Source organism: Clytia hemisphaerica, unplaced genomic scaffold (genome assembly GCF_902728285.1).
Source record: "Clytia hemisphaerica strain Z4C2 unplaced genomic scaffold, Clytia hemisphaerica genome assembly, whole genome shotgun sequence".
NCBI lineage: Eukaryota > Metazoa > Cnidaria > Hydrozoa > Leptothecata > Clytiidae > Clytia > Clytia hemisphaerica.
Window position 1 is genome coordinate 374,023 of NW_027103929.1, and position 10,926 is coordinate 384,948.

General features: G+C 34.5%; 1 protein-coding gene across 1 annotated transcript; it reads left to right on the top strand.

Moving 5' to 3' along the window:
- The first annotated feature begins 1,392 nt into the window (after window positions 1-1,392).
- On the top strand, window positions 1,393-5,042 carry LOC136809755 (uncharacterized). The gene is made up of 3 exons (XM_067066306.1): window positions 1,393-2,362; window positions 4,324-4,451; window positions 4,898-5,042. Exons 1-3 carry the CDS (start codon window positions 1,438-1,440, stop codon window positions 4,913-4,915), a joined length of 1,071 nt encoding a protein of 356 aa, XP_066922407.1. The 5' UTR covers window positions 1,393-1,437; the 3' UTR covers window positions 4,916-5,042.
- Window positions 5,043-10,926: the final 5,884 nt, after the last annotated feature.

Genomic DNA, 10,926 nt, shown 5'->3' on the forward strand with positions numbered 1-10,926 from the left:
ATTTTATCAAAACTTTGGACCAATAATAAGTCGTCATCAGCGCGCAGTGGCCCTGATTACCCATTACGCTTTGCGACTGTGAAATGGCATCATCCAGTCTATCAAAAAACCTTGGTGGTCTCCAGGCTAGGTATAATCACGCTAAGACTCTTTCTACACTTGATCGATTATACACGCATAGTAAGCGAGACAAAAATTGGTGTTATGAAAACTAAAAAAAAAGTTGGTACTATAAAAAAAAGTTGGTATTATAATAAAAAAAGTTGGTATTATAAAAAAAAGTTGGTATTATAAAAAAAAAGTTGGTATTATAAAAAAAAAGTTGATATTATAAAAAGAAGTTGATATTATAAAAAAAAGTTGGTATTATAAAAAAAAGTTGGTATTATAAAAAAAAGTTAGTATTAAAAAGCCTTTTGGCGCGCCATACTCAACACTGAAGGCTTAGATGGTCTACCAGACGTATTCACTACACCTACCTCTGTACAATCTCTTGATCGAGGACAAGATGGAAGTGACAAAGAGGTGACATCTGACATGATTCTTTCAATCTACAAAATAAACAAATGTATCATGGGTAAGATCGCCAGTCTCGAACACTTGCATCAAAGTAGATTTGACCAAATAGTCAGTGGCATGAAGATCTTAAAGGACGAAGTTGAAGACATCACAAAATCCCAAAGTCTTATTAATTCTAAATTTGAGACTCAAGCAAAGGAGATTAAAAACATCCAGAATAAAATAAAATCTATGGCAACTGAAAACAAACAAAAGGATAATGAGATTGATCAAATTAAAGAAAGACTACGTAAACTAGAAGAGAAGAATAAAGAAAGTCGATCAAAGATAAACGAGCTTGAGCAATATGGTAGAAGGGAAATGCTCAACATTTTTGGGGTCCCCAGGAAAGACAATGAAAACACTGATGACATTGTTTTTAACATTGCAGACCAACTTGGATTTGACCTTTATGAAGACGACATTGAGGTAACCCATCGAACCTCTACCAAACCAACCGCTCCGATTATTGTTAAGTTCAATAATAGGAGACTTAGAAATCTAATGTATGAGGCTCGTTGGGACCTCAAACGTATAACAACAAAAGATCTTGGCTTTCTAGAGGAAAATAGCATCTTTTTTAATGAGAGTCTCACTGACACAAACAGAACAATTTTTAAAGATGCCTGGAGAAATCTCAAACAGACTAAATTATTTGATCGAGTTATTACTCAAAATGGAATCACGTATGCTTGGAAAACTTACAATAAGAACACTAAAAGCGAAAAGAAAGTCATTCTCTCGCAAAGTGATATCATAAAGTTAGTTCCAACCTCCTGATTTTCTAATGTTTTTATTACACTTTGAGTATATATATTTTTTTTTTTTTTTCTTTTTACATTATGCTATCTTCACATTATTCCCATTTTTTAGCTCAGAATGACCAGCCCTAATCTTGACTTTTTACGTGAGACATCAATTTGCCACGTCTGTAGGACCTGCGTCTTTGACAATGGGGTTTTTTGTGAGATCTGCTACACGTGGCTTCATATTAAATGTATTAAAATCACACATAAACATTATAATCAACTTGCTAATTCACCACTACCTTATTACTGTCAAAGTTGTATTTCTAAAACCCTACCATTAACTGATGTAACTAATCATAGCCTTTCACTAGAAACCTTTAACTCCAATACAGTTAAAATCAACAATAACACCTGTGAAGAATGCACTAAAATCATTGGTTATGATAAATTCATTCACTGTAAACTTGGTAACCATCTTTTTCATATAAAATGTTTACGTGACAGTAAAAACATTAATGAAATCAACCGTAAAATTTGGTCATGTGATGACTGCTTAAACTTTCCTTTCCAGTGTTTAGAATCTAATGACATCATAAATGAACTCAAACCTATAACAAAGCCAATAACCCATAAGGTTAAATTTGATAATAACTTCACACAATTTAAACACCTCCCAGCCCTTAACATCACCTCAGGTTTGCCCAATGATGAAGATGACTTGATAAACTTTGAATATTACAATGTTGACAGTTTCTTGTCTTTAACTAAACGAATTGAAGATGATTATATCTCTGTCCTTCATACAAACATTAGATCTCTTAACAAAAACTTTGATAAACTTGAAGCCCTTCTAACAATCTTGAAGTATGATTTTGACATTATAGGAGTTTCTGAGACATGGGACAATGATAACAAGCTCTTTGTTAAACCCACAATCAGTGGTTACCACCCTTTTGAAGCAAGGTCTGGAAACAGTCAGAATGCTGGTGTTGGTTTATTTATCAAAGAAACCTTGAATTACAAAGAGAGGAATGATTTAACTTTCTCATCAACAGGTAAGAATTGTGATTTTGAATGTCTTTTTATTGAACTTGACTGTAAGATGCTTGTAGGGGTAGTATATAGACATCCTGATAACAAAATACAAATTTTCAATGATGAGTTTGAGAAAAGAGTTCTTGAAAGAATAAAAAATGAAGATAAGAAGGTTATTATTATGGGAGATTACAATATAAATTTAATGAACTGTGAATCTCATCGTCACACAAGTAATTTCTTTGACAAGATGGTTTCATTTAATTTTCTTCCATACATAATCCAACCAACTAGATTTAATGGTAACTCTCACACTCTTATCGACAATATTTTTTATAACGACATTTCCAATGAATGTATCAGTGGTAACTTAATTCCTCATATCACTGATCATTTGCCAAATTTCCTTTTTGTACCTCATTCTGATAATAAAATAACACAAAAATTTAAAAAATATCAAAAAGAGACTTCTCTGATTTTGATATCTTACGCTTTAGGGAAGATCTTTCAAATATTGACTTCACCAACAAATTCCTTCAGATGGAAGATGCTAACTTAATGTATGAATTTTTTCATAAAGGCATGAATCTTTTATTTGACATACATGCCCCATTTAAACTATTGACAAAAAATCAAAGAAGAAAAGAAAAAAACCCCTGGATGACCAATAAGATTCTTAACAAAATAAATATAAAAGATGCACTATATGGGCAGTTTATGAAAGACAAAGACCAACAAATTTTCAAAGAATATCATGAGATCTTGCGAGAGTTAAACAAAGACATACGTAAAGCAAAATTCATCTACCTCAAAAACAATTTACACAATCAAAGAATGACATCAAAAAATTTTGGAAAAATATCAACACCTTCCTTGGTAGAAATAAGACCAATCATTACCCAAGAACTATGACTCATCAAGATAAAACATTTACTGACTCTCATCAGATTAGTGAAGCTTTTAATAAATACTTTTCAGAGGTTGCTCCAAATCTTCTCAAAAAAATTCCTAAAAACGCAACTCTTAAACACGAAAACTACCTTACTAGGATGCAGTATAACAACTCTAGCTTCTTTTTCCAACGAACCAATAGGTATGAAGTCTTAACGCACCTTAACAACATAAACATTAATAAAGCCAAGGATATTTATGATTTCCCTACACGGATTATCAAAGGTATTGCTGATCTACTAGCTGATCCTCTTGCTATTATGATAAACAACTCCCTATCCACAGGTGTTTTCCCTGAACTTTTAAAACATGCTAAAGTAACTCCTCTCTTCAAAAGTGGACTTAGAAATGATATAAAAAACTACAGGCCAATATCTGTTCTCCCAATTTTTGACAAGATCTTTGAAAAAATTGTTCATGAAAGAATAACTAAATTTCTCAACAAAAATCACATTATATTCAAAGGACAGTTTGGTTTCCAAAAAGGTAAGTCTACATCTTCTGCAGTTATTCATCTCACTGACATTATAGCTAGGTGCAAAGCTAAAAAAGAAGTTGGATGTGCAATTTTTTTGGATCTGGCAAAAGCTTTTGATACTGTAAATCACAAAATTCTCATTGACAAGCTTGATAGAATAGGTATCAGAGGCCCTGTACTATCCTGGTTTCAAAGCTACTTGACTAAGAGAAAACAAAGTGTCTCCTGTAATCATGTAAAGTCTGAACCCAGGTTCATCTCTCATGGTGTACCTCAAGGCTCAGTTTTAGGCCCCCTCCTGTTCTTGATATATGTCAACGATTTAGCACTAAGTTCGTCTTTCTCACAAACAATGTTTGCTGATGACACATGTCTGTTCATGAGTCATTCAGATCCTGAAATACTTCAAAATCTCGTAAATACAGAACTCAAAAAAGTATCTGACTGGCTTGTTGCAAATTGTTGCAAATCAACTAACTTTAAATATCTCCAAGTCCAACTATATCATCTTTGGTGAAAACAAAACAGCTAACTTTCATGTCTCTATTTCAGGTCAATCTCTAAACAAGGTTAACGAAACAAAATATCTGGGTGTTGTTATTGATCACAAGTTGAACTGGAAAGAACATCTGAAAAGGCTACATACTAGAATCAAGCAAAATACAGGTATATTACGAAAGGTAGGATGGTTCCTTCCACGAGAGAACCTTATATCTCTATACTTCAGCCTTGTTAATTCACACCTAATCTATTGTATTTCTTCCTGGGGCTCTCCTAATACAAATGGTTTAAATATCATTAATGAAACCCTTTCTAAATGCATTAAATATATTGATCATGTATGTCCATCCATTGATAACAATAAATTCAACCCTCTAACTGCTGATAAACTTTTTAAATTGGAATCATGTAAACTTGTCCATCAGTATTTAAATGATAACATCCCTTCAGCTTTAGTTAATCTATTTCAAAGATTTAAATCAGACAGTTTAATATCAAGAAAAAAATTCTAAGAATAATGTTGCTACCATCCATTATGATCAATCTTTTCATCCGCTTATGTTTTATGCACCACAATTTTGGAATCAAGGAAAATACTACAAATCTGCAAGTCTTTCCTTTTCAGCTTTTTCATCTTTCATGAAAAAAGAGCTTGGGAAATTGGATTAAATTAGAGTTTTTAATGTATATAATGTATATGTTGTCAATAGGGTTTGTTCTTTATTTTCTCTACATTTATCGCTTATAGTTTTCATGCATCATGTTTTCAATTTTGGTAATCCTTTAATTAAAGTTTAATATTCAAAAAATTTTCTTTCATTAAAGTGTTTTCTCTTTTATTACACACTACTGTAAATACTTGGTATTTTGCTGACTTTACCCATAGTTTTTAATTTTATTTTGTTGTTGTTTTTTGTACTAGTCTTGTACTAGGTTTTTAAGACTTAACTGTGAATGACTTAGAAATCCTCATATAGGATATTTTTATTCCCAGACTTGTATTTATATTTAACGTTCGTACTATCATAAAGATAAACAAATTGAAAAATTGAAATTGAAAGGAGACGCCTCCTGATTACGCATAGCTGTCAATTTCGCCTCACAAATATGCGGGAGAGCTCCGGAAAAATTTTCCCCGATTATCCGATTTTTCAAAATCCAAATTTGTTGGAAATTTTTTTCAGGAAATACACCGTTTAGGAGTCTTGCCATTCCACGGTACTCCATTGCAGAGGCCCGGTAAAAATGGTAGGTAAAAATGCGCACTTTAGTACTGTGAAAGGTTAGAGGAATGTAAACATTGTGAATTTTTGTCTCTCCTTTAAAGAGAATGATTTAGATATTTGAACATGATATCAATGATAATTTTATAAGTCTCTCCTGAAAATTTCACAAAAATTCATCAAGAGGAAAAGAAGTTATGATTAAAAGTAGTTCTTTACCTACCGTTTTTCTGCTATGTTTCCTTATGAGAACCAGATGTTTACCTACCGTTTTTTTAACGGAGGAGAATGAATTTTCCGTGATCGCTAAAATCAAAACAATGGAAAATTGGATTGACGCGTGCGCAGTCGACACTCCTAAACGGTGTATTGGGGAATTTTTCGTTCCAATCTTTCAAAATCTAGAAGTTTCGCCGTTTGGTTTTTCCAAAATCAGAAAATTTTTGGAAATGCGGGAGATGCGGGAGAAAATCCCAAAAATGCGGGAGATTTGGCAGAATTTTCTTCACGCGGGAGAAATTGTTGACATGCGGTGTAATTATCTCGTGAACGAGCAAACTGCGCATGATTTGATTGCTCCCAATGGAAAGAGCACAAAAAATTGATTCCATATGGTGATTTTCAGAAAAATCCACCGGTGGAATCAATCACAATTATAATAATCCATAAGAACCAATCAGAAGTAAGAATCTGTCTTCTGAACAAAAGCGTCTCAAAAAGAAAATGGCGGACATGTAAAAAATCAAGAGTAGACCAGGTCAATTGGGGGGGTCAGGGTCCCCAAAGTGGGGCGAAATTTTCCAGCTAGTTATAGGTTGCTAAAGACCTATATTTTTAGGAATGGGATGGTAAACGGGCCCTAGTGGTGGCAATAAGTGACCAGAGACCACTGTTTTGAGGGTATTTTTCACAAAAATCAATTTTATAAGGGATTTTGCTTGCATCTAAAATCACCTAATATTTTCAAAACATGACTGAGAAGTAAATATTTGTCAAAATTACATGAAATTTTCCAGATGTCTTCCCAATAGGTGCAAAATTGTCAAGAAAAAAAAAAATTCAAAATTTTTATTCAAGGGGGTCTGTATAAAAGAAAACAGGGGGTAAAATGTACGAATCCCCCCAAAAACGCCATTTTTTGGCTTAGATCTGGCTCTTTGATTTCCAAGAGATTTCTTAAATGACTAAAAACAATATAAAACAATAAAGTACAATAGATATGTTCCTAATAAACAATATATGGACCCCCTGGATCACTAGAATTGAAAAAAACGGGGGTAAAATAACAGAAAATTGTTATTTTTAGCGAAAAATGTGCATTTTTCTGCAATATCTCCCTTTTTTATCGCTCTAAATCTTTGCAAATGATGTTTGATGCTGGTAAATATATCAATAAGATCTAATATGTTACTCTTTGTGTTGTGGGGCTCTTTAAAATGAAAAAGACGGGGGTAAAATTAGAAAAAAATTTGACTTTTCAGTGAAATTCCTTCTTTTGTTGCTTTAGAAACCTTTGTTTTGGAATCGATTATCCATTTATTGTTTGATATTTATACTTTCCCCTTGAGATGTTTTTTGGCAGTCTTTTCAGTTGTTTTTACTCATGAAAATTCAATTTAGTGTAGGAAAGGTTGAGTTGAGAACTTTTTGCTTTGATTTGATTCTATGGACGTTGAATGATTAAATATTGAATATGATGTACTTTGTTTTCAACAAGACAAACTACGCAAGGTATGGAACCTGGTACACACACACAATGAAAAACATCGACTCATTCTATCCTGGATTGAGGGAAATCCTGAAAACATCATGCATGTCCGTTCAAGCTCAATCTTCCTACCCTAGTCGCACCGCAGTAGACCAGCGTGGTGAACAATCAATCAACCGTGACGCTAAAACGTCAGGTAAAAAGTATACTTGTGTTGGTATCATAGCTTTCTGGTGTGCACTACTTCTCTTCTTTGACCAGAGTCTCAATTTATTATGTACCTAGGTATTAAGAAAATCAAAACTTTGTAATTCCTAAACTTTTCAGGTGGTATCAAATTCTACGCAAGTAAGAAAGAATCCGTTCTCAGTGCTGCCTTAACCGTTCTGATGCCAAAACAACACAAGAGCTCAAGAAAATGACTGGAGTCACAAAATCTTGCTACCAGTATAAGCCCATGCGACCATCAGAAATCATTGAAAGTGAAAAGCATGTGACAAAAATCGTCAAAGTTCTGAAAGAAAAGTACATCAATCCTTTCGACATTGGGTTGAAGGATCTGCACAACCTATCCTCAGGAGAGGCAGTAGAAGAAAACGCAGCAATTGACATCTTGAATGTAAAGAAAGAGGGAAAAAGATTATACGAGGAGTTCGTGAAATCAAGAATTTTGGAGAAGACAAAAGGCTTTCATGACACTCTGAGCAGAGTTACAATCAACAATTTCAAAACCTACTCAACATCTGAAGTTCAGTGTCAACACTTTCCAAACACAGTTGAGATAAACCGCGACATCATTGGCAGCGTACTGGCTTTTTTCATCAAAAACGAAAGGGCGATTGATGTACCTGCAGCTTTAGCATTCCCACTCTCTTCAATCCCTCTCAGCATTGCTCATGGAAGTGGTACCAAAAGGGAAACTCCTAAAAGTAAACTGATGAAGCTTCTCATCACCGATGCAACAAAAAAAGATCCGAATACAGATACCTCCTTAAAATCCACCAAGGTCTAGAAAACCCTCGTCATTGATCTCATTGCAGCCATCCGACCAAGCACCCAGACACCTATCAACAATTTATTTGGAAATTCATTGGGGATCTTCCAAAGGGTTATAACCGCGTTGACATTGTTGCTGATACCTACATACAGAATTCCATAAAAGGTGCTGAAAGAACTGGCAGAGGAAGAGGTTAAAAAGTGATCATTGCATCAGTGGATTCCAGATTCCCTCATGACTTCTCGGATTTCATGAAGAATGGAGAAAACAAGACCAATCTTGTAGCATTAATGTCGGAAGTTTTAAGAGGCAATATTGAACGAGTTTTATCAACCCTGCGATGTTCAAAGCTTTTTTTTTCCCAAGAAGACATCACTTACTGTCTTAGTGAATCAGGAGTAACAATTTCAGAAGAGCTATCGTCCAATCAAGAAGAGGCTGACACAAAGATCATTCTTCATTGTAACCATGCCCTCAAGGAAAATTCCAAATCCATTGCTGTTCTCCGATCACCTTCTTCAGATACTGATATCTTCATTCTCGCCGCATGTCTTTTAAATCCTTCAAAAATTTACCTTGATTATGGTAAAAGGTAAACAACGAAAGGGATTTTGGTTGAAAAAGCTTGGTAAAGATGTTGAAAAGTATCGTACTTCCCTCATTGGTTTCCATGCCTTCACTGGAAACGACTATCTTCATTTTTTAAGAAAGGGAAATCAACCTGCTGGAAAAAAATGAAGAAGAATCGAAATTTTGTTGAAGCTTTCAAGGTGTTGAGGATGGGATGTCGATGATGCTACAATCACAACCTTGGAGCATTTCGTTTGTGCACTGTATGGCTATCCACGCGAAACATCGATCAATGTCGTTTGAAAGGCAGAAAACAATCTGTTGTTGTAAATGGCTTCAAATCCGAAAGTGCCCCTGTCATATCAGGAGTACCTCAAGGAACAGTACTTGGGCCGATTTTGTTTCTTCGGATGATTTCTGATGATTTCTGATATTGATGATAATATCAGGTATTCAATCCTTGCAAGCTTTGCTGACGATACTAGAATGCTTAAAGAAATCCAAGGAATAATTGACACGTTCAAGTTGCAACATGATCTCAACATAGTTTATGATTGGACTGAGAACAATAACATGAAACTAAATAGTTGTAAATTCGAACATTTGAAATACGGTAAAGATACTGAATCAAAAAGTTTATCAACCTATTTCACTAACAACAAAACTGTAATTGAAAACAAAAACTCTGTCAAAGATCTTGGAGTGTGGATGAGTAGTGACTGCTCATTCACTGATCACATCAATAAAATGATAGCAAAAGCTAAGGACATTTCTAGTTGGATTTTGAGAACATTCAACAACAGAAGCAGTGATGTTATGATAACGTTATGGAAATCCTTAGTTCTCCCTCACCTCGACTACTGTTCTCAGCTTTGGTCACCAAACAGCATCCACCAAATTGAACAGATTGAATCCGTACAAAAGAACTTCTTCAATAAAATCAAAGGCCTTAGTGCTTTCGATTATTGGGAACAATTGAAAATGTTGAAAATGTATTCTCTACAAAGGAGGAGGGTAAGTTACAGAATTATTTATATTTGGTCGATACTAGAGGGTATAGTACCAAGGAGATGGCACTGTAAAAGGTGGTGTCTCGTCTTCAACTACAAGCCGTCATGGTCGAAAATGCCAACTACGAACAATCGAACGAAGTAGCTTTCGCAAATTATTTGTGAGAGCTTAGCTGTACAGGGTCCAAAACTCTTCAACAGTATTCCCTCTGACATACGAAATATCACTGGCTGTTCAAAAGACTCATTCAAAAAACGACTCAATAAATATCTGTGCTCTATACCCGACGAACCTCACACTACGTCGCGACAAACAAGATTGGCTGAATCAAATGCTCTTTTCGGTCAAATTATACGTGTTGGGCTCAACGAGCTGGACAGATGAATATCATCAAATCACAGTTTTGATACTTCACACAAAAAGGGCAAATCATCCAAATTATGGAAGTCGTCTTTAACAAGCTGGCTGGACCATGCTGCCATTGCTGACAATGGTTTGTCTCCTGATGGTTCAACAGTTTGGGTAGAGGATGTGTTTCCGAAAGAAGTCAAAGAGATCTTGTGTGACGCAACATATATAGTTGACGAAACTGAAGATGGAGAAGGCGAGATATCTGACTTGGAAGAATCTGATAGTGACTCAGAACCTGATGATAACTTAGACAGTTCTGATGATGAATCCACTTGAATGTGAATGGCAACGGTTTTATTAAACTTTCAATGACAATATGTGATGTTATAATTCAACTAATTTTTGTTATTGACTTGAAGCACAATACTTTTTTATTACTTTTCTTCCAACCGAAATATTCAAAATGCCCCGCTGAAAATCAACATTTTCTGCGGAAAATTGGCAATTTTCTGAATTTTACCCCCGTCTTTTTCATTTTAAAGAGCCCCACAACACAAAGAGTAGCATATTAGATGCTATTGATATATTTACCAGTATCAAACATCATTTGCAAAGATTTAGAGCGATAAAAAAGGGAAATATTGCAAAAAAATGCACATTTTTCGCTAAAAATAACAATTTTCTGTTATTTTACCCCCATTTTTTTCAATTCTAGTGATCCAGGGGGTCCATATATTGTTTATTAGTAACATACCTATTGTACTTTATTGTTTTATATTGTTTTTAGTCATTTA

Coding starts and splice junctions, on each gene's coding strand:
- LOC136809755 (XM_067066306.1), top strand. CDS start 1,438: ATGACCAGCCCTAATCTTGACTTTTTACGTGAGACATCAATTTGCCAC. Junction 2,363..4,323: donor TTTAACTTTCTCATCAACAG/GTAAGAATTGTG, acceptor TCTCTATTTCAG/GTCAATCTCTAAACAAGGTT.